Genomic DNA, 23,890 nt, shown 5'->3' on the forward strand with positions numbered 1-23,890 from the left:
ATTTTTGCTCGCGTTTTATCGTCTCACGCCGAAAACAGAGAAAGGATGCTAAACTTGGATCAAAAATTTTCCCTGAATAGTTTTTTTTCATCAAGCGGAATTTGATCACTATCCTCGATTGTCGGCATGTAAATCAGTGCATTTTTCTGTGATAAGTTATTTTTTGATTATTTGTAGCAGGAGAAAATTTAATTCTGAAAAAAGAAACAATGACATTATTGTCACAGTTGCCATGGCGCCCAATTGGCCCCTCCCGAGTAGTGCCGGCTGCGGCTCGTTGACAGATTGGCTTTCCGTCTAATTAAGCTCTCACTCTTCCTTTGTCAGTCCGTCAACAAACCTCTGCCCCGCAAGACGTGGGTTTAGACTCGGTCCTGTTTCTTGTTGGTATATCCCGTCCGGTATCGTTCCCGTTTATTTTGTCCTGTTTTATATGGGTTTCCAGTTTTGTTCCTGTCTAGTTTGTCCTGTTTCATTTCGATATCCTGTTTTGATATCAATCCTATCCGTCCCGTTGTTTAATATCGGTTTCCAGTTTTGTTCCCGTCTAGTTTGTCCAGTTTATTTCCGATATCAATCTTGTCTGTCCCGTTGTTCAATATCTGTTTCCAGTTTCGTTCCCATCTAATTTATCCTGTTTAATTTTGATATCCTGTTTTGATATCAATCCTGCCTGTCATGTTGTTTAATATCGGTTTCCAGTTTTGTTCCTGTCTAGTTTGTCCTGTTTATTTTCTATATCAATCCTGTCTGTCCCGTTGTTTAATATATGTATCCAGTTTTGTTCCTGTCTAGTTTGTCCTGTTTATTTTCGATATTCTGTTTTGATATCAATACTGTCCCTCCTGTTGTTTAATATCGGTTTCCAGTAACGTTCCTGTCTAGTTTGTCCCGTTTATTTTCGATATCCTGCTTTAATGTCAAACCTGTCTGTTCCGTCCGGTCTGGTATCGACCCCTATGTGGGTGATCCACTTTCGCATTCAGAGCGACCTGCTGCCCGCGTCCAGCAATCACCGGATCGTGAGCGCAACCCTTTTTCTTTCTTCCAATAAAACTTGTGAGAAATTGTAAAGTAGGCTTAAACGTATTTGCTCAAGGTGTGTATTTCTGATCAGTTTCATGCTCCCTTTTACCTAGTCTTCCTGTCTTTGTTTATGTGTTCAAGGGGGTGGTCTGTGGTCTTTTCTCTTTGTCTCAGTACTTTTCCACCATTGTGACTTCAATAAAACACAGCGCAGAAGGGGGGAGGTTTTCAGAATGGGTTGGGCTAGCGAGCTGAAAGAAGGTAAAATCCTGAACGAACGACCTGCTTCCTGCGTCCAGCAATTATCGGGTCGTGGGCGCATCCCTTTCGCTTTCTTCCAATAAAACTTGTGAGAAACTGTAAAGTAGGCTTAAACTTATTTGTTCAAGGTGTGTATTTCTGATCAGTTTCAGAAGTGGGTCCTGTCTCCGTTCTGGTCCTGGCCAAACCACCATGAGAACGGCATCTGGAAGCTGAGCAGGGTTAGGCCTGGTTGCTACTCGGATGGTATACCGCCTGGGAATACCAGGGGCCATAAATAAATCATTTGGCGCATGCTCTGCTGCGACAGCACTGACTGTACCCCCGCTACTTTGACTTTCCCTAAAGGGACCAAATGAATTGAATTGAAATATATATGGACACAAATATGGCAGGATCACTTTCTTCATGGCTGAACTCGACAGTCGGAATTCACTCGTACCGTCTCGAAAAGGTTTACTCCCTCTCAATTATCCCGTTAAGTAAGAGCGGCGCTGAATCCCCCTCCTCCCTCGCTCCCTCGCCCACCCTGGGGGGATTGCTCTTAAACGGAAGATTTGCGAGGAGAAGGGGTCAGAGCGGCAAGTGCGGGAAATCCTGTTTACATTTACATAATCATAGCGCAAGCGAGGCTTTGGGGATAGAACTCACAAAAGGGGGGTCAGGGATGCGGAGGGAGGGGGGTCTTCTTCTTCTGTGGCTGCTCTTTAAAAGTGATGCCAGGCTTGCTTCTTTTGAACGCCGCTGCCAAAAGCTCGCTCCGCTTTGTAATGTCTTCTCGCCTCGTGTAGCTCGAGCCCCCCGTCCGATCCAGAACCCCTGTTTCATCTTGCATGTTTTATGAATCGTTAGCGGTCGGGGGACCGTTTTGACTGAAAAAAACCCTAAAAAGAAAATATTTTACATTTTTTTAAGAAGCAAGCTACACCACATTGAAAAAGTCCTAAATATAACTCTCACGTGTCTTAACTTCTATTAAAAGAGAACTAAAAATTAAAATATATATATATATATATATACCACAGCCATATCCCCCTGGTGGGAGGTGGCTAGAGTCATTTCTGACTCTTTTTGGGAGATTGATTCAGAGGAGGGGATTCCCAGCCCCCTCGCTCAACCCAACTAAAGTGTTGGGAGTCATTAGGTGACCAAACCTCTCAATTCCAACCCCTAATAGTGAACGCCAAGCAGGAAGGCAACGGGTACCAATGTTTAAGTCTTAGGTATTACTCAGCAGAGGCTTGAACCACAACCTCCCAGTCTCGGGGCGGGCGCCCTACCCCCAAGGCCACCGAGCTGGTCAAAATTAAAATAAAAAAAAATTAAAAAGTCGTGGGGTTGCCTTTTAATACAGTCATGGGATTTATTCAAATATTTTATCCTGTAAAAAACTGGAGGAATTGGAAAAAAATGTTTTTGCTCCAGTCTCGAGTATCCGGTATCGATCCCGTCTGTCCCGCTATGTCCAGTATCTTGCTCCAGTATCCAATATCCGGTATCGATTCTGTCTGTTCCCTCCAGTATCTTCCTCATGTATCCAGTATCTGGTATCAATCCCGTCCTGTCCGGTATCTTGCTCGCGTATCTAGTATCCGGTATCTATCCTGTCTGTCTTGTCCAATCCAGTATCCTGCTCGTGTAACCAGTTTCCGGGATCAATCCCGTCTGTCACGTCCTGTCCGGTATCTTGCTTTTGTATCCAGTATCCGGATGGATCCCGTCTGTCTGGTATCTTGCTCATGTATCTAATATCCGATATCGATCCAGTTTGTCCCGTATCTTGCTCCAGTATCCAGTATCCGGTATCGATTCTCTCTGTCCTGTCCGGTATCTTGCTCATGTACCCAGTATCTGGTATCGATCCCGTCCCCTCCGGTATCTTGTTCGCGTATCTAGTATCCAGTATCGATCCCGTCTGTCTTGTCCTGTTCGGTATCCTGCTTGTGCAACCAGTTTCCAGGATTGATACTTTCTGTCACGTCCTGTCCGGTGTCTTGCTGTTGTATCCAGTGTCCGGATCAATTCCGTCTGTCCGATATCTTGCTCATGTATGCAGTATCCGGTATCGATCCAGTCTGTCCCGCCCTGTCCGGTATCTGCTCGTGTATCCTGTATCTGGTATCGATCCCATCTGTCTTGTCCCTTTTTAATCTCTTCTGCCCAGCGATCGCCAAATCGCTGGCGTTTGTGTTCCCGCACATGACTGCCCCGTTCCTGTAAAATAAAGCTTGTGTGAAAACGTTACGCGTCTGGGTCCACCGTCTATTATGATTCTGACACCCTTGGCTGCTTAAGTGGGGTCAAAATGACCCCATGGGTTTACTATTCCTCAAAATGTTTCAAAAATTAGTTATAATATTGTGATATTGTACTTATTCCTCCTAAAACATTTTATGATATCATGCCATTAGTATTTTATTTTTCTTGTTTTCTTGTTTTCAACAATTGGAACATCCGCATTCGTGTCCATTTGGCCCTAATTAACAAAATTTGATTGCCCCAATGATATATGAATAAAGTTTTTCTCCTGGGCTAATGAAACCTAAAAGTCATAAACCTTTGGACGAGACCCCAACGCATTTCTCCACGATGATTTCGTTGTTAGCGCTAGCGGGCGTTTCCTCCATTAGCGCTTTCGTCTCCTCGCCGGAGGTGAAGGTGCCGGTGCTTCTGCCAAAACTCCACTTGGCCTCTCCCAGAGCCAACTTTACTCAATTTTTCTCATGTTCTTCCCGAAAATTGACGCTTAAAAAGTTTCTCGTAGCATTTTTGGTATGTAGAAGGCCAAGGTAGGCTTGTCCCATATAACGCGCTGTCCTATATATTAGTGGCCCATTTGCTGTTTAGCTCCGCCTCCTGATCTACATCCGCCATAGTTGCTTCTATGCAGAGGTGGGTAGTGTAGCCAAAAATTTTACTCAAATAAAATTTAAAAAAAGTACTAGTTGAAAAAGCGACTCAAATACTGAGTAACTGTGGCAACGTCGTTTTTTTTCTAAACAACCAGTCAATCAGATCAAATTATTCATCCCATCCAGACAACAATAAATTAAGGGTCTTTGTAATTGGGTGAACCCTCTGTGGGTTCAAAAAATGTATTAATGTATGTGAGGCTACAGCTATATACACTACACATACAGTACATTTATAATACCACGGTCCTAACCTGGTGGTTTTTTGGGACCCTGGTCAAATCTAAATCAATGAAACGAGGTTTCTGACAGAGTAATTGCGCCTTAGCAGAGACACACAGACATGTACTTACGTTGAGGGGATTTAAGGAATGTTTAATGTAATGTAGTGGAGTAAGAGTACTGTTTCTTCTTTACATATTTACAGTAAAAGTATAGTGAAAACTCCTCTAGGTACAAAATTTCCCCAAACACACTCAAGTACAGAGTAACAGAGTAAATCTGACTCTTTACTACCCAACTCTGTATCTTCGTTTCACTGTTTCACTCTGACTTCAATGGTTAGTTTTGCTTCGGCTTTAGAATCCATTCCACATGGTAGACTAAGGTCTTACTTGGTTTTGGTCTGAATTTATTCTTCCCATAAAAAATGATATTACTGTAATCTATTACCTTGTTTATCACTGTCGATGGGGTCCAGAATCGCCTTGCAATATGCGAAAATCTGCCAAGAATGCACACACCCTCCCCCCATATTTTTCTTACATACGCTCTATCGGCACCTGCTCGCAGCAATAGTTGGCATGAGATAATGGACCGCAGCCGCACGGCTGCAGTTTATTCAAGGCAGAAAGAACTGAAAAGAAAAGTTGTCACTCATGCCACAAATTTGCTCTATCTCTGCCCTCACTCTCAGTAAAAGTCAATTGGTAATAATGGATTGTAGCCAATTCATTGTAGTTCATTTTAGGCGGACCAGAATGGCTCACAAAAGTGGAAAAGGGTGCCTTCTGTCCCTTGCAGCAATATGTGATAGGGGATAATGGATCGTGGTTGCACGGATGCAGTTTAGAAAAAAGCCTCCACACAAGAGAACGTTTTTTTTTCTCTCAGCCCCCTTGGAAATAGTCAACTGGGGGTAATAGATTGCGGTCAAAACATTGCAGTTCATTCTACATGGCCATAATGGATAATTGCCACAACCATGCCTTTCATTTTAGGTGGGCCACAACAGCACACCTCCTCACAAAATAACCTCTGCCATTCCCCACTCGCCGCAATTCAGGATTGAAGATAATGGATTGGAGCTGTCCAAGTGCAATTCATTTTAGCCCGAAAGAATGAAACAAAACCTGTAATGCATGACACAAATGTGCTCTCTTGGCCCCTGTTCTCAGCAATAGTCAACTAGGGGATAACGGATCGCAGCTGCATAGGTGCAGTTCATTTTAGGCAGAAAGACCTAAAAACAAAAGCTGCCCAAATAGGACACAAACCTTTTCACTCAGCCCCCGTTCCGAGCAATAGCTGCATGGGGATAAGGGATCATTTCCAAAACAGTGCAATTCATTTTCTGCGGACCACAATAGATTAATAGATAGATAGATATATGTATAGATAAATAGATAGATGTCTAGATAGATGTCTAGATAGATAGATGTCTAGATAGATGTCTAGATAGATAGATGTCTAGATAGAAAGATATATAGATAGACAGACAGACAGATATATGTCTGGATAGATAGATAGATATATGTCTGGATAGATAGATAGATTTATGTCTCGATAGATAGATAGATATATGTCTGGATAGAAATATGTCTGGATAGATATATGTCTGGACAGATATATGTCTAGATAGATAGATGTCTAGATAGATAGATTTCTGGATAGATAGATAGATAGATAGATAGATAGATAGATAGATAGATAGATAGATAGATAGATAGATAGATAGATAGATAGATAGATGGATGGATGGATGGATGGATGGATGGATGGATGGATGGATGGATGGATGGATGGATGGATGGATGGATGGATGGATGGATGGATGGATGGATGGATGGATGGATGGATGGATGGATGGATGGATGGATGGATGGATGGATGGATGGATGGATGGATAGATGGATAGATAGATAGATAGATAGATAGATGGGATGCCTGGCACGCTTCATGGGCCCAAACTCAGGGTGGATATGCACTGCTCTCAGCAATAGTCGAATGGGGATAATGGATTGTAGTCACAACCGTGCATTTTATTTTAGGTGGGCTAGAACACCACACCTCCTGACAAAAGTGCCTTTTTGGTCGACAAAACGGCAAAAAGCAGCCGCCGGGCACTCGCAGCAATATCAGATAGGGGATAACGGATCTCTTAACACGTTTCAACTGCGTGAGGCCGCGTGAAGTAGATAGGGATTACACGAGTTCCCGAATGATAAAACATCATAAAAACGACAAAAGTGCAAGCCCTCCTCCCTCCACAAAAAGTAATTGAATTTGAAAACACACACACACTCTGTGATTCTTTAGCACTGACATCATCCTGATTGATTCGTTGAGCAGATAAAAAGCGCTCCACTTTTGCCCTTTTACAGGGTGGGGGGCCGCGGGGGGTAGGCCGTAACATAATACGGCCTTTTATTCATGGGCCGTGTCGCATAATGGCGCGGGAATGCGCGGGCGCTGAAAGGCCAACACTTGAAATGGCCGCCACGCTGCGTTCGTGCGGCTGTAAAAAAAGAGGAAACTACATCGTTAAAGGAAGAGCGACACCCGAAAGCATCCTCTTTTAGCGCTACACACTAACAAGGTTGCAAAGTTTCCTCCTCCTTTAAATAAATTCTTATGGGAATACAGAAATCACACCTCGACTTCCAACCTGGAATCGATTAAAGGGACAGTGCGTATTAGTTGGCAAGTGGCTGTCACTACTCTCAATGGGGCCCCGCAGGGAGCCCATGTCCAAAATCCGGCCTGGGGCCCAGTTACAGCCCGTCATCCTATTTTAACTGGTTCTCTGTCATAAAATGAATAATATATGGCCCGACTGTAATGTTGTCCCCAGTAGAAAATAGATTTGTAAAAAAACAAAAAAAATCAGCACTTCACCAGATGAAGGCAGTGTTCAGGAACAGAACGGAGTCAGAACCCACTTGCGTTGCGTTTCTTACAAGTTTTATTGGAAGAAAGAGAAAGGGTTGCGCCCACAATCCGGTGATTGCTGGACACAGGAAGCAGGATCTTCCGAATCGAGCGATGGCGGTGTCGGGAACGGAAAACGCGTCAGTAGCCGGGACAGGAGAGCAAAAACATGCTCGGAAGCGAATCGTAAGCCAGGAAAGGAGCGTAGACGTGGTCGGGGAAAGAAAGAGGTCGAAAGCTGCGACGGTAGAGTAGACATGATCAGTATCAAAAATGAGTCGGAGCCAGGGGACAGACGGGAGCAAAACAGGTGGGAGTCAGGGTCGAAAAAGGCTTGCCTAGCGTTAACTGAGGTTCGCAGACGGACTGACAAAAGGGGACAGATAGGAGTGGGTTAAAATAGGGATAGAGAGCCAATCAGAGTCCGAAAGCCGGGACGGGAGAGTAGATGTGGTCAGGATCAAAAACGGGTCGAAGCCTGGGGACAGACGGGAGCAAAACAGGTAGGAGTCAGGGTCGAAAAAGGCTTGCCTAGTGTTAACTGAGGTTCGCAGACGGACTGACAAAAGGGGATAGGAGTGGGTATAAATAGGGACAGAGAGCCAATCAGAGTCCGAGGCAGTTGGCGCCAACAGGTGCATTACAACGGTAATCATGACAGCAGTAGCCCTTTGGCCACCTTGCCCTTGGCTTTCTGTGAGAATTTTAGCCCACCCTGTTTCCAACATGGCGACTGTTAATTGAAAAAAAAAAGGAAAGTTGACTCTGAGGGCCACCGCTTCCAGTGGGAAAAACAGTTTTTTTTCACCAAATTCCGAAACAACTGCGTCTGCCTGATTTGCCAACAGACTGTGGCTGTTTTCAAAGAATATAATAACAGGCACAGGCAGACGAAACATGCCAACTATATAAAAGCTAACTGGTAATGAACGCTGTGAAAAGGTGAAGCAAGTGGAAGCTGTATTAAAGGCACAACAGCGCTTTTACATGAAAGGATACATTGTAATTGTTTTTGTCTTATGTAAGACAATTAGACCTGACAAATGTTAAATGAAAGTATATGATACATATAAAAAGGAACACCAGCAAAGCACTTTTTTTGCAAAAGTAGTGGCTTTTTCTTTTTTTTGGGTCATTTTCATTTTCATTCAAGTGCACGTCCATTATCCCATGTTGCTGTGCCTGAAGACTGGCAGAAGGCTTGCTATTTTGGCCTATCTGAAATAAAATGCATGGCCGCAATCCGTTATCCCAAGTCGGATATTGCTGAAAGCGGGACCCGAGAAAGCTAATCTGTGTCATACATGCCGCTCGTATTTTTTTTCATTCTCTCCTCTTAAAATGGACTGCATTCATAAGGCCGTGATCCATTATCCCCAATCCCATATTGCTGTGAGCATGAACTGGCATAGGGAACTTTTGTCGGGAGACGAGCCGTTCTAGCCTGCCTAAAATGAAATACATTGCTGTGGCCATGATCCATTATCCCGGGTCGACTAGAGCTGAGAGCAAGAGCCGGCAGAGTACATTTTTTTTGTTTGGCCCGCTGAAATGTGTCATAGTGGCCCACTTAAAATGAACTGCACTTATGCAATCCATTATCCCCAGTCAACTACTGCTAAGAGCAGGGTCTTAAAGAGCAATATTGTGCCATGTGCCATTTTTGCCTAAAATGAACAGAACCCACGACTGTGATCCATTACCCCTGGTCGACTATTGCTGCGAACAAGGGGTTGGCTGAGTACTTTTTTTTTGTTTGGTGCTGCTAAAGTGTGCCATTGTGGCCCACTTAAAATTATCTGCACTTATGCAATCCATTATCCCCAGTCAACTTCTGCTAAGAGCAAGGTTAAAGAGCAATATTGTGCCATGTGCCATTTTAGCCTAAAATGAACAGCACCCACGACTGTAATCCATTATCCCTGGTCGACAATTGCTGTAAGCGATGGTGGGAAGAGAAACTGTTAAAAATGCAGATTTTTACATATTGCAGGGGTCTCTGGTCCGCATTATCCCTGATAAATGAGGGATGACAGTATTTTTTTTTTTTTTTTTAGGTTTTGGTTTTCATTTTCATGATTTCAGTCAGTCAGTTGCCATCATCAGGAAAAGGGATGGCAGGATATTTCTATATGTGCCCCCAGCACCCCCCATTAAGCGCTCTTCCCCCAGTCTGCAAGAGGATTGTGAGGGCACTAATTATCATTTGAGCGCCAATGATTAGGAGATCAAACAGAGATCGAATGCCATTTCCGTCCATTAATGCTTCGGCTTTAGAGTGGCTGTCATGGCCCCTCTCCGGAGGGCCATGGCGAAGGGAAGGGGGGAGTTAGGGTCATTTGCAATGTGAGAAAAAGAGCGATTATTTTACTTATTTTCGGCTCAGTTTGATTTTGCTTCATAATGAAACATTTATTAAAAAATATTTTCTCATGTTTGATGAAAATGCCCTTGATCTACTTTTTGCTCACTGTATATTTCTTTCTCTCTTTTTTCCTCTTTCATTCTTACTCTCTGTGTTTTTCTCCCTGTCTTTTTCGCTTTCCATCTTTCACTATCTCTCTTTCTCTCTCTTTTTTTCTCCCTCTGTTCTCCTCTTCCTTTGTTCTCTCTCTTTCTCTCCTTCTCTGTTCTCTCTTTCTGTCTTTGTTCTCATTCTCCCCCCCTCTCTCTCATTCTCTCTCTCTCTCTCTCTCTCTCATTCTCTCTCTCTCGCATTCTCTCTCTATATCTCTATATCTCTTTCTCTATTCTCTCTTTCTGTATTTATTTTCAGTATCTCTATCTCTCTCTATCTCTCACGCACTCTCTCATTCTCTGTCTCTCTCTCTCTTTGACTCTTTTGTTTTCTCTCTCCCTTGTTCTCTCCATCTTTTTTCTTCCTTTGTTCTCTATCTCTTTCTCTGTTCTTTCTTTCTGTATGTGTTCTCATTATCTCTCTCTCTCTCATTCTCTCTCTCTCTCTCTCTTTGACTCTCTTGTTTTCTCTCTCTCTTGTTCTCTCCCTCTGTTCTCTTTCTTTGTTCTCTCTCTCTCTGTCCTTCTCTGTTCTCTCTTTGTGTCTTTGTTCTCATTCTCTCTCTCTCATTCTCTCTCTCTCTCTCTCTCTCTCTTTGACTCTCTTGTTTTCTCTCTCTCTTGCTCTCTCCCTCTGTTCTCTTTCTTTGTTCTCTCTCTCTCTGTCCTCTGTTCTCTCTTTGTGTCTTTGTTCTCATTCTCTCTCTCTCTCTCTCACACACACTTTCTCTCTCTCTCTCTCTCTCTCTCTCTCTCTCTCTCTCTCTCTTTCTCTCTCTTTGACTCTCTTGTTTTGTCTCTCTTGTTCTCTCCATTTGTTCTCCTCTCTCTTTGTTCTCTCTCTCTCTCCCTCTCTCTCTCTCTCTCTCTCTCTCTCTCTCTCTCTCTCTCTCTCTCTCTCTCTCTCTCTCTCTCTCTCTCTCTCTGTCTTTCTGTCTGTCTGCTTAATATACTAGTCCGGCCCCCGCTAGATTTATTTCCATCCCGTGGCCCCTGAGGTAGAATGAGTCTGACACCCCTGAACTAAAGACTCGCTCCTCTTTTCGACATACTCAAAAATATATGGCGAACCGGATCAAATCGATCCCGATCCAGCCCGCAGGCCTTATCTTCGGCACGTTTGGCGAAAGCGATGACCTCAAAGACCTCGCCGCTCCCATATTCATTTTCCCGTCTCATCAAAAACATTAAGAAAGAAGATGGAAAGAAAGGGAAAAAAAAAACACTTCTTCCCATCAGCGGCAGTCATTTGCAGCCGCATTGTATTTATGCACTGCGGGGGCACAAAAAAAAGGTAATAGATCAAGCACATTCCATTATTCTCTTATAAGATCATTAGCAAATATAATTAGATATGAAAGAAAGTAATTTGGAGAGGCGAGCGGAGGAAAGCGCTATCAGGCACACAAGACAGATTGTGGCGTGCCAGTGTTTGGGCTTAAATTGCTCGGCGGAGCTTTTATCTGCACGCCAATCTTTCAGCCCAGGAAAGAGTTTGAGAGGCGCCGCAGAGCAGAACAAACGCACTCACTTTTTTATTTTTTAAAAAAGGAACAAAAAAGGAGTCTTATTAACAGCTTGACTTTGGTTTCGTTAACTTTGAGGTCGAATGGCTTCCGAGGGACTCGGTGGCGCTCTCTGTAGGATGTGTGAGGCATGGCGTGCTTCGGTCTTGAAGGGAGAAGGTAAAAAAGACACGCCGGACACAATCACAGTGTTTGGAAAACCCTAGCGGGCCGCCAGGGTTCTTAATGACCCTGCCAGGGTCTCAAACTTCTATGAAAAATGAAAAAAAAATGTCATCTACCTCACTTTTAGTTAACTGGTCGATTGGTTAATACCGGTGTTTTTGTTCTCTGAGCATAGGAGAGAGGGGTTGGGCGGATAATGGAGGACAAAAGTCAGGTCATGTTTATTTGTTTAATCACAAGGAGTCTCAAAGGGCTGCACACACTATTATGACACCATCCCCTGATCTAAAACCTACATGAGGGCAAGGAAAACTCAAAAACCTCATGTCAAGTCATGTTTATTTGTATAGCCTTTAATCACAAGGAGTCTCAAAGGGCTGCACATACCACAGATTATTGCACACCACAGACTATTATGACACCATCCCCTAATCTAAAACCTACATGAGGGCAAGGAAAAACTCAAAAACCTCAAGTCAAGTCCTGTTAATTTGTATAGCCTTTAATCACAAAGAGTCTCAAAGGGCTGCACAGATTTTTGCAAACCACAGACTATTATGACACCATCCCCTGATCCAAAACCTACATGAGGGCAAGGAAAAACTCAAAAACCTCAAGTCAAGTCATGTTGATTTGTATAGCCTTTAATCACAGAGAGTCTCAAAGGGCTGAAACTGATTTTTGCAAACCACAGACTATTATGCCACCATCCCCTGATCCAAAACCTACATGAGGGCAAGGAAAAACTCCAAAACCTCAAGTCAAGTCCTGTTAATTTGTATAGTCTTTAATCACAAGGAGTCTCAAAGGGCTGCACAGATCAAAGGCTATTGCAAACTATTATTACAGACTATTATGACACCATCCCCTGATCCAAAACCTACATGAGGGCAAGGAAAAACTCCAAAACATCAAGTCAAGTCCTGTTAATTTGTATAGCCTTTAATCACAAAGAGTCTCAAAGGGCTGCACAGATTATTGCAAACCACAGACTATTATGACACCATCCCCTGATCCAAAACCTACATGAGGGCAAGGAAAAACTCAAAAACCTCATGTCAAGTCATGTTTATTTGTGACGCCCTTAGATTTAGACATTTCCACTGAGGTTGCACATCAAATCTCAGAGAGCAGAGCTTTCCACAAGATGGAGAACGGTCTCGAACCTGCGGTTCTAGGTTTTTTGTTATTTTTTAAAAAAGAGTGAAGGCTGGAAAATGATCCTAAGTTGGACTCATTTTAATGATATTAATCGTAAATGGTAATGGTAAATGGTCTGCATTCATATAGCGCTTTTCAAGTCACTAAAGATCTCTCCAAGCGCTTTACAATGTGCTTCACACTCACCCATTCATTGCACAGTACTGATGTCATGGGATCAAACTATCCTGTGTGGAGTTTGCATGTTCTCCCCGTGCTTGCGTGGGTTTCCTCCCACATTCCTAAAACATGCATGTCAGGTTCATGGGCCGCTCTAAATTGTCCCTGGGTGTGAATGAGTGAGTGAGTTGTTTGTCCTGTGTGCCAGTTGTGGGTGTCCCCTGCCCACTGCCCGAAGATGACTGGAATGGGCTCCAGCACCCCCGTGACCCTACTGAGGATATGCGGTGCAGATAATGGATGGGTGGATGGTCCTAAAACATTGTGCATTGTCTATCACTGACAGAAGAATCTGAATCAGTCCCTCAAAAGCTTAGCACTTTGTTTTCCTACATGCAAATATTCAGGAGAGACTTAATGATTTATATATTTTTTTGTTTTAAACATTTTAATTTACATTTTAATTTACATTTCCGCGGTTTATGATGGGATTTATATACCGGCGTTTCATTGGCTAACCAATGTGTCAATCATCATTTGAATCGATCACTATTGGCTAAAGTTATTCGGAGGTAAACGGGCTGGATCCTTTTTATCATTTAGGGGCTTGCATAGGCTAAAGGGACAAAACAAAGCCTGCAATTGGCCGAAAAAGATGAATATGAATAGCAAGGTTTGGTTTGTTGTCTACGGCATAGAGAAAGCATGTTTTACTATTCTGTATTTGTAAATATTTTATTCTGCTGGATTTACTACACTCACGGATATAAGAGGACCATGGTTGCACATTATTATTGAACGCAACGACTTCGGTGAGCTACTCCGGCTATATATTTTCCCAGTATCTTGTTTCAGAGTGATATCGATGTTTCTGTGATGGGTCTTTTTTTAAATTAAACTCAATTCCAAGTGTTTATTGTCATATGCACAGTAAACTTGCGAGCGAAAAAGAAAATAGAAACTAAGGAATGGTTGGCATTTCTTGAATCCCAAGACTTTAACCTTCCGAACGATATTTGGAACGATGCATTTGAGTGACATCGTACAGACACTGCATCCGCATGTGTCAACGACACGTATTTGCTTCTTTGCAAGCTTTCGGAATGTTAAGGGGGTAATAAGTTGGACTGAACTATCTGACTGTTTTGTCGACGTTCCCATTGTAGCGCCTTATAATCCGGTGCGCCTTATCTATGGAAGACATAGGACCCAAATCTATTTTTTGGGGGTGCGCCCTATAACCCGGTGCGCCCTATAATGCTGAAAATACGGTAGTTGCCAATGCTTCCAATAATCGATTTTAATCAATTTCGGCGATGAGTTGTTGCAGCCCCAATCCAGTTACAAACATCTATTTCATAAAAGTTTAGAGGAAAGAGGCATATCAAATAATACTCATGAACTACACAAACTCTCCGTTGCTTGTTTTCTGCCACTTTCCCGAACACGCGCGACTTTTGATGCCTTTTTGTCGCCCGAAAAGAGAGAAAGTCAACAATCCCGCGGAGGCTTCTTCTTGCAGCTCGGAGCGCTTTTTTAGGGAGGGGGGTGGGAGTTTTGCAATGTGGATTTTTCTCTTTTGTGCGAATCACAGAAAGCGACAACCAGCCCGTCTATAAACATCCCGTCTTCATTAAAAACGGCTAAAAATACGGATGGGGCTTTTCGGGGGGTGTTTGAGAGAGAGGGGGGGGAGTATATGCTCACTTCCTCCATTCTCCTTGCGTTCTTATTTGCATATTTGTTTTTTGTTTTTAGCGTTTGGCTTGAGCTTGAACCTGCAAACGGGAAAAGTCGCTGCCTTGGGGAAGTCGGCTCCGCAATCGCTTTTCCCGTTCAGGACCAAGATTTTAAAAATTGACAGCTGCCATCTTATGTTCTTTTAGTACTTTTGTGTTTTGGTGCTTTTAGTTCAAATTTGATTAACTCATACAGTGTCGCTCTTAAATGGGAAGTGCTGGTGCCGGCAAATTTCGACCCTTCATCCATTACCTGCACCGCTTATCCTCAGTAGGGTCGCGGGGGTGCTGGAGCCCATCCAAGCCATCCTCGGGCAGTGGGCAGGGGACACCCTGAACTGTCGTAGGGCACACAGGGACAGACAATTTGCTCGCCCATTCACACCTAGGGACAATTTGGACCGGCCAATTAACCTGATATGCATGTTTTTTCGAACTCGGGATGAAACCGGAGTGCCCAGAGGAAATCCACGCAAGCACAGGGAGAACATGCAAACTCCACACAGTGGTTTGATCTCATGACCCCAGAACTGTGCCGCACACGCGCTAACCACTGCGTGACCGTGCTGCTAATTTTTGCCATTTTGACTCATTTTTGAAGGCCTACTCAAATTGTAGCTATACAGATGCTGCCCTACTTACGAACGAGGTTCCGAACGATCGTTCGTAAGTTGAAATTTTTCGTAAGTTGCTTCAGTGCTATATTTTGTATATTCAAGGTTTATAAAAAAAAGTTTAAGGCTTGTACAAGTAAGCTGTATTGTTTTGTACTAAAAAATAAACATTTGATGAAATAATATGTTGTATAAAGTTAAGATTAACTTACTTTTGGAAGATGAGCTTCAAGAGATAGGCAACTTCCTCCTCTGTGGTAAATAGTGGCCGAAAAAAAGCATTCGGACCATTTTCTCAACCGCATCAAGCTTTCCTATTCCACTTTCATAAGATAATATGCTCTATAAAGATAAATTGAATTAAGTTTAGCTTACTTTTAGAAGATGAGCTTCAAGAGTTCGGCGACTTCCTCCTCCGTGGTAAAAAGTGGCCGAAAAAAAAGCATTCCGACCATTTTCTCAACCGCAAGCTTTCTTATTCCACCTTTATTTCAAAAGAAACGACTCGCCTGTTCTTTACACTTTACACCAACCATATTGAATGGATGCACGAGATATTAAAGAATAAAAATGTTTTTGGCGCGCTGGAGATACAGTATAGTATGTTTACACACAAACTAGGAAGAGGAAGCGGATTTCTTCTTTGGGTTAGGGTTAGGGTTATTTTTTTTCGATATATCATCAATAATCACATTATGCACATAATTATGTATCAACTAGTAATTTCACATGTTTTGTAGAGTATCCCTGAACAGATTTAAAGTCGAACAACAACACAAAATCTCTGAAAATGTAAAACAATAAAACATTAAAAATATTTACTTTATAAAATTGAAAGGTTTAAAGCACTCTGCTTCGGAGCAATTGGTATCATTAAAATGAGTCCAAATTTGGCATTTTTTTCTGCTTTTTAAAAATCCAGTACTTTATTTTTGTTTTTGTGCTCAAAATAGCTCAAAGTATGTGTTAGCAGCAAGATGACTTTGATGGCGAAAATAATTTAGACTGGCGTTGGATTTCTTACTTTAAAAGGTCAGTGTTCTTGTTTGCCCGCGTCCCTGCGTCCTAGACGCATCATTTTTGCTGGGGACGCATTGGGTCAAATCAAAGTGCGTCCCCGGGACGCAACGTTTTTGACACCAAATTGTCATTATTACCCGATTACTTTTTTTTTTTTTTTAAATAAAGATTTACAGCATTCCAAACTTTTCGTCAGGCAGATCCGCCATTGTTGTTTTGGTCTCACGCCGATCTCGGCAAACGAGATGACGTCATTGTTGTGGCAGTTGTCGAGTGAAAGAGAAGTATGCCTCCGAAAAAACAGTTGGTATTAGGTGCAAATCAACAAAAAATGGGTCATTTCTTCAGTGTCGGTAATAAGTCGAAACATAACACAGAAAGTGGTAACAACGGCAATAATTCCGGCACGAAAAAACCGCGGAGAAATTCTTCAGAAGACCGCGAAGGCAAGGAAAACATGTGTTTTGAAGCGAACGATTCGACGAAAGAAAATAAACAAAAGAATACTAGCAAGAAAAGGACTTTTCTGCCAAAATGGACTCAATTATATTCCTGGTTATGCTATGAGGAGGATGATAATGGATTGGACCTTGAGAAGGCATTACAACTATGGCAGGAGAGCAAACCACAAAGAATATATGAACTGAAAAATTTGAGGTGATAACTGCTTTGTATTACCAATTAACTGTGATGATTAAAACTGAATGAATATATAGATTTATATTATATTATATATTATATTTGTCACAGATTTACAATTTCAACCCCGATAACACAACATTTTGGGGACCCATAGATCTCTGTTGGGACCCATAGATTTTTGAGCATGCGGGTTCCCGGGACCCATCACTTTTCACAGCTAAAATGAACACTGAAAGGTACTGGAAAAAATGAAAAATTGGCCGTGAAAGTGCTTGAAAAATCCTTGAATTTGGCCTTGCACGAACCCTGCTTTGTATTCAGAAAATTATAGTAAGCATTTCTGTTTCTGTACACTATCCGATGCTGATTCCTTTTTTGTGATCAAATCCATTTGTGAAGAAAATGTTCTCACCGTGCCGCGTGGATATCGGCAGGCGAACGAGGCCTCGTTTCCGCCAGGCCCTGACTCTGCCTTCATTTTTTGTTGCTTATCTGGGCCTTGGCCTCACTCTCCTGCTCCTTTTTCCTTTTCCTTTCTTCTACCTTTCTCCAATGGCCTTCTTCTCAGGATGAGGCCTGTGCAGTACCAGAAACCGCCACAAGAATGCTCTGATTGGCTCGTTTGTGGATCATAATTCTTTTTCGAAATTTCAGAAAAATAAGAAAGAAATGTGATTTGAATTATTGTATGAAAAAGAATGCATTTTTATTTCGAGATGGAAAAAAAAATCATGATAGGATAGGATAGGAAGAAACCAATACAAACGTCATGCGCATTAGCTATATACATTTTTCCCTTTATCTTTTTTGTGAAAAGTCCCCAAAAACACGCAAAAACCCTTCCCATAATGGAGAGTGAAAGGGGAATCTGGAGCTCATCAAAGCAAATTTCATGTATGGAAATCTAAATAGAGTCATTTCTTTTGAAGGGCAACAGGGGAAACCATGTTTTATCCTTTTAATCGTTTATTATTTTTATGATTGTGATCCTATTTTGTTTTCGCTTCTTCTGGGAAATCTGCGACGTCCTGTTGAGTTTCACTCGCTGTGTTGCGCTGCCATCTTCTGGCCGCTTTTATCATTGCACCCGAATGCCAGGGAGCAAATAGACAGAAAATTGAATGTGCACAATAAGAAAATATAATATAAACATACAGTACACACAATGGTTAATACAACAATAAATAATAGAAAATATAATTATGGGGAGGCACGGACTAACCGTGTGAGAAAATGGATCTACACACTGTTTAGAAACAATAACTGTGATTAGAATTATTTATTAATAACAATAATACATTACCCAGTCATTTACCAATAATAGTAATAACGAACAATCAATACGTATTACATTCGCTCATACACATTTATTAACAATAATATTTTAAATTAATAATATTTCAAATAGTAATTATAATACATACCATAGTAATTAATGAATTATAACGCTCACAACATGTACATAAATAATTAATTTTACCCCCAAAAAATATTAAAAATTAAACAAAATACGTTCTATAATAACAAATAGATAAATTTTTATATTTTTGCTAAAATAATGGCACAATAACATCTAGTTTTTCAAAAATAAGTGTACAATGAATAACGAGAAAAGAAGAAAAGAAATATATATTGTAGTACTACTGTGGTATTAATTTATATAATTTTTGTAGTATTTTGGTTGTGTTTTGTAGTATTTCCATAGTAGAATTTCTGTAGTACAGTATTACCGTAGTTTTATGTAGTATCATTATTATTGTAGTATCTATCTATCGATCGATCGATCGATCGATCGATCGATCTATCTATCTATTGACAAAATAGATTATGATGTGAAAATATTACAAATGAGATAAATTATAATTTAAATACATACCATAAGAAGGGGTACTTTATCAAAAAAATAGTACAATAAAAAAAGAGATACTTTTTATTCTTATACACCTAAATAAATGTAAATTTTCCCCAAAAAAATAGTAAAATAAAGGTAATTAAAGGAAAAAGGAAAATACAATGTAATAAGGAGTTATCATTTGTATTTGTTTCCCCTAAAATGAACTGCACTGTTTTTATCTGCAATCCATTATCCCTGGTCGACTATTGCTGAGAGTGAGGGCCAAGATAGCAAATTTGCGTCATGCATGACATCGCTTTTTTCCCTGCCTAAGATGGAGTGAGGCTGCAATCCAGTTCTGCGGTTGGGGTCGGGATCAATTATCACTGGTCTACTATTGCTGGGGTTGGGAATGGAAGAGTGTTTTTTTCTCCAATTCAGGCTATTGAAGGGTGCGATTGTGGCCCCCTCAAATGAACTGCTCTGTTTTAACCGCGATCCATTAACCCCAGTCGACTGTTGCTAAGATCAGGGGCAGTGATAGCAAATTTGCATCCTGGTGGTATTGCAGTAGTTTTATGATAATTTTTGTAGTACTACTATTAATTTATATTATTTTTGTAGTATTTCTGTTGTATTTTGTAGTATTCCCATAGTAGAATTTGTGTTGTATATATGTATCATTTCTATAGTACAGTATTACCATAGCTTTATGTAGTATTATGTAGTATTTTTGTCGTATTTCCAGAGTAGAATTTTGGTTGCATTGCTGCACTTGTATTCTTGCAGTATTTATCTCTCTAGTGGTGTTTTGTATTATAGTATTATGTATTGGCATTTTTGTAGTATTTCTGTACAAATATGTTTAGTTGTATTTTTGTAGTATTTTTTCATAGTAGTGTTATTGTTGTATTCTGTAGAAGTATTTTGTAATATTACTGTAGTTGTGTTTTTTTTTATATTTTTTATCTCTTTTTACTTTGTATCATAATATTACTGCAGTACTATATTTGTAGTACTTCTTTTTTTTAATTCTGAATAAAATAAAAATAATAATGAGGTACTTGTTTCTAGGCACTCTATATATTTAGTTTTGTAGTTTTTATTTAGTATATTTGTTGTATTCCTGTAGTATTTTTGTAATATTACTGTAGTCGTATTTTTGTAATATTTATGTAGTTCTATTTTGTATCATAATATTACTGCAGTACTATATTTGTAGTACTTCTTTTTTTTAATTCTGAATGAAAGAAAAATAATAATGAGGTACCTCTTTCTAGGCACTCTATATATTTAGTTTCGTAGTTTTTATTTAGTATATTTGTTGTATTTTTGTAGTATTTTTGTAATATTACTGTAGTCGTATTTTTGTAATGTTTATGTAGTTATATTTTGTATTATAATATTACTGCAGTACTATATTTGTAGTACTTTTTTTTTAATAATTTTGAATAAAAGCAAAATAATAATGAGGTACCTGTTTCTAAGCACTATATATGATATCTAGTTTTGCAGTTTTTGTTTAGTAATTTTGTTGTATTTCTGTAGAAGTATTTTTGGAATATTACTGTAATTGTATTTTTTCATATGTCTGGGGAAATAAATATTTCTGTAGTTCAATGTTGTATTATTATTACTGTAGTAGCATATTTGTAATATATTTTTTTCAGAATGAAAGCAAAATAATACAGTGTATGAGGTCCCTGTTTTTAAGCACTATATATGATATTTGGTTTTGTTCTTTTTTTTGGATTATTTTTTTCCGTTTTTTTGTTGTAGACACACAAAAGGAGAGAGTTGGCACAAAAACCCATGTTTTTATTTGTAGCACTTTACTATTGTCATGCCATTTTAACCGGTTTTGTCTGGAGGTCTAGATCCGAAAACCTGCATGGGCCGCATGTGGCCCGCGGGCTGTAGTTTGCACACCCCTGGTCTAAAGAAAAGGAAATTCATGTTAAACTAGCACAAGTTTTTGACAAATATTGTGCAAAATCTCAGTCCCTGACCTTTCATGTTTCGTTCCTAGTGCCGGCGTGGCTGTCGGAGGAGGAGCAACCGGGGACCCTCGACCCGGTCCTGACCCTAGACCAGGACCAGCTCAACAGCGACCTTGACGACCTGGCCCACCTGGACTCACCCACACCCTGAACCCCAAAAACTTTATTTAAAAACCAGGGTCCACAAACTCTCCGGAAGGCAGAAAAAAAACTCTTGTTTTGAAACTACCTGTGACGACGAGCACTTCCTGTCCTCTTTCGGCCTAACGAAAAAAAATAACTTTTTTCTTTCCCGGTTCCAACAGCAAGACTGAAATATAATCGTACTCGGAATGTATTCTTCTGTAGATTAGCCGCATTAGCACGATGGCTAATTGTTAGCGACGTTTCCGGGTTTGTGGAGAAACAGGAACGAAGGAAAAGGAACAAAAAAACGAAGACAAAGAGGACTTTCAGCATAAGATTTCCGGAAAAAGCGACTGATTTTTTTGTTTTCTTTCGGATTTGTTAGCAAAGAAGCTAATCGCTAACTTGAATTCTTGGTCAGAATGCAATCCAAAATGGTGAAAAATGTCAATTCGGATTCATTGGACATTCCTGGAGAATATAAGTTGTTTGGTTTTGCTATCTGGGCAGCCATTTTGGTAACGGCGCCCTCTAGTGACCACTTCGGATTACAACTTATATCTTGTTTGTAATCTGAATAGCCCAAAGTAATACGTAAAACTGTTTTTTTTTTCAGTATAACAAAACAATCAGTCACCTTGGATTTTTTTCCCTCCCGGAACAAAAGTTTTGTCGATGATTGTGAAAAAGGAGCGCTTGATTTGATGTAGTCCGCCCCCCTTCCCACACTTGTTTTCTCCGTGTACATAAAGAAATCTAGAAAGACGTTCCCAAGGAGCGTCGTAAAGATTTAAAAAAAAAAACAGGCCTTTATAAAGCCTTCGTTCTTCTCGGGAAGAATTAAAAGAAAGAAGAAAAAAACACGTTGGTTTTTTTTTGAAAAATACTGCCACCTGTCGTTGTTGCTAAATACTACTGAGGATGAAGATGATGATGTATTTACTTTACTTTGTGAGGAAAACAAACAAAAAAATAAGAAACTGGAATAAACTGACGTGTCGTGTAGAGCCTTAGCTTGGACTAAGCTAAGTAGCCGTGCTAGCCATTCCGAGATGTACGCTTTGCTTCTTTTTCCCCTCCCCCGAATCTTTGCTTCGTACATACTGTGTGTATGTATATATATATATATATATATATATATATATATATATATATATATATATATATATATATACGCACATATGTAATGTTTTTTTACATGTGTGTAATTATAGACATAAACACACACACATAAAGTAAGTACGGAAATGTTCAAAATAACTCAAAATGGCCGCCACGTCGCCTCCCATAACCGGAAAACTGGTTCGAAACCAATTTACGACGTTGACTTTCTTCAGCCAATCGTAACGGCGCCATAATTGTAACCTTCCGAAATACGCAACTTAATTGGTCGGACGAAGGTCACATGTCCAAAAGGGGCGCGGCTTCGGATTTGTTACCAAGCGCTGCGAAAAAAAGTGGATTTTTTTTTTTTTTTTTTTTTTTTTAATTAACATTGTCCTCTAAGATGTTTTTTAAAAAAGACAATCGTCTCCTACGCTTCTCTCTTTTCTTCTTCGGACGATTTTTTTTGCGTTTTTTTTGGGGGAGTATTTTGCACTGCGATGGTATCGGGACGAATCCACGACGACAAAGATCCCGAACGTTAGCGAAATTGAAAGTTGTGTGTACGTGTGACATGGTGAAATGTTTCGACGTCATTTTGTTTTTTTCTCTGGTTTTTACGTGCAAAGAAGGATTCTCATGTACAGTCCCGATCACCGTAACGATAATACCGATAACAACCCCCCGATTTTTTTTCTTCGGATCTATAATCGATGTGGCTTTTTTCTCGGGAGGACGACGGGGCGCTCGCGTTCCGCGTCCTCTCCTCGTGTCTTGTGTTTTGGCTGTTTCCTCATGGCAGATGCTTCGTTTTGTAACTACTGAACTGTACTTATAAGAAAAATCAAATGTATTACAAATAAAAAATGGAGAAAAAAATGCTGTTTACTGTGTTTTATGCTCAAAACATTTCACGTGAGGACAAAAACACGACACGATTGTGTGGTTGAAAGCAGAGGTGGGTAGAGTCAGTGTCTGAAACTCGTGACAAAAAGTTAGCAGACACTGAAAAGTTGCCTGCCCCATTTTTCACAACTTGAAACACAATAAGACGTCTCATCGCAAAAAAACCCGTTGTTGCAAAGTATTAAGGATTCATAATCAGACGCACAAGAACAGACATCGCGACGCTCTTCTCCGGGATGGTGGAGCCCACGTGGGGGCTTTCCGGGCGAGCCTATGGGAGGAGCCGGCACACCAGCTTGTGGAAAAAAACGTGGGCCAGGAGAAGATATTTTTTTTTCCTTGAAAAAGTTGTCGGCCACCCGGGCAGAGACGTTGTGGAAGTTGTACGCCCGACGTAAAAGATGCACGCCCTGGGCGTCCGGGCAGACGTTATTTCAAACACTGGTATATCCATGTTGTATATCCGGACTGGTGTAAAATGACAGCACTGTTGCATATAAAAAAAATTGTTGTGCGAGTCATTAATCTTAGTGTGGCACACTGATTTACAATAACATTTAAAAATGGCACTCCACACAGGAAAGGTTGCTAACCCCTGCTATGGATTATGAATGACCTATATTTCATCTTTCCACAATCTGTGTATTGTTTGTTGATGCCCTTTGAAGGATTTTATACGTTTGACTATAAAGAATTTGTTATAATCAAATACAAATTACATTTAATGCAAAAGATATTCACTGGCTGGGCTGTGGTGCGAGGTCAGGGCACCCTGGTGGAAAATGTTGTTTACAGGAACGGCGGGAACGGGACGTAAGGCTTATAAGATAATCAGCACATCCAGAAAGACTCTGATGACGTAGAAACGCTCAGTGTTGTTTTGAGTATTCCAGACATTGCGACGCTCTTCGACGAGATGGTGAAGCCCAGGGAGGGCTATCTTGGCACGCCCATGGGAGGAGTCGGCACGCCATTATGCGGGGAGAAGATGGCCAATAGGAGAAAGCTAACGGACTTGAGAAAAAGGG

The 23,890-nt window shown here is 40.7% G+C and overlaps 1 protein-coding gene across 2 annotated transcripts in view; it reads left to right on the forward strand.

Annotated features, from left to right (window-relative positions):
• znf536 (zinc finger protein 536) overlaps window positions 1-22,854 on the forward strand; it is a 391,766-nt gene extending 368,912 nt beyond the window's left edge. For both annotated transcript variants that reach the window (XM_088333467.1, XM_088333466.1), the window contains exon 9: window positions 20,756-22,854. In XM_088333467.1, the coding sequence (XP_088189593.1) occupies window positions 20,756-20,877 (122 nt within the window). In that variant the 3' untranslated portion in view covers window positions 20,878-22,854. The remainder of the gene's footprint in view (window positions 1-20,755) is intronic.
• The last annotated feature ends 1,036 nt before the right edge of the window (window positions 22,855-23,890 follow it).

The sequence above is a fragment of the Urocampus carinirostris genome, chromosome 4, assembly GCF_059441175.1.
Source record: "Urocampus carinirostris isolate Australia breed hairy pipefish chromosome 4, RoL_Ucar_1.0, whole genome shotgun sequence".
Classification (NCBI taxonomy): Eukaryota; Metazoa; Chordata; class Actinopteri; order Syngnathiformes; family Syngnathidae; genus Urocampus; species Urocampus carinirostris.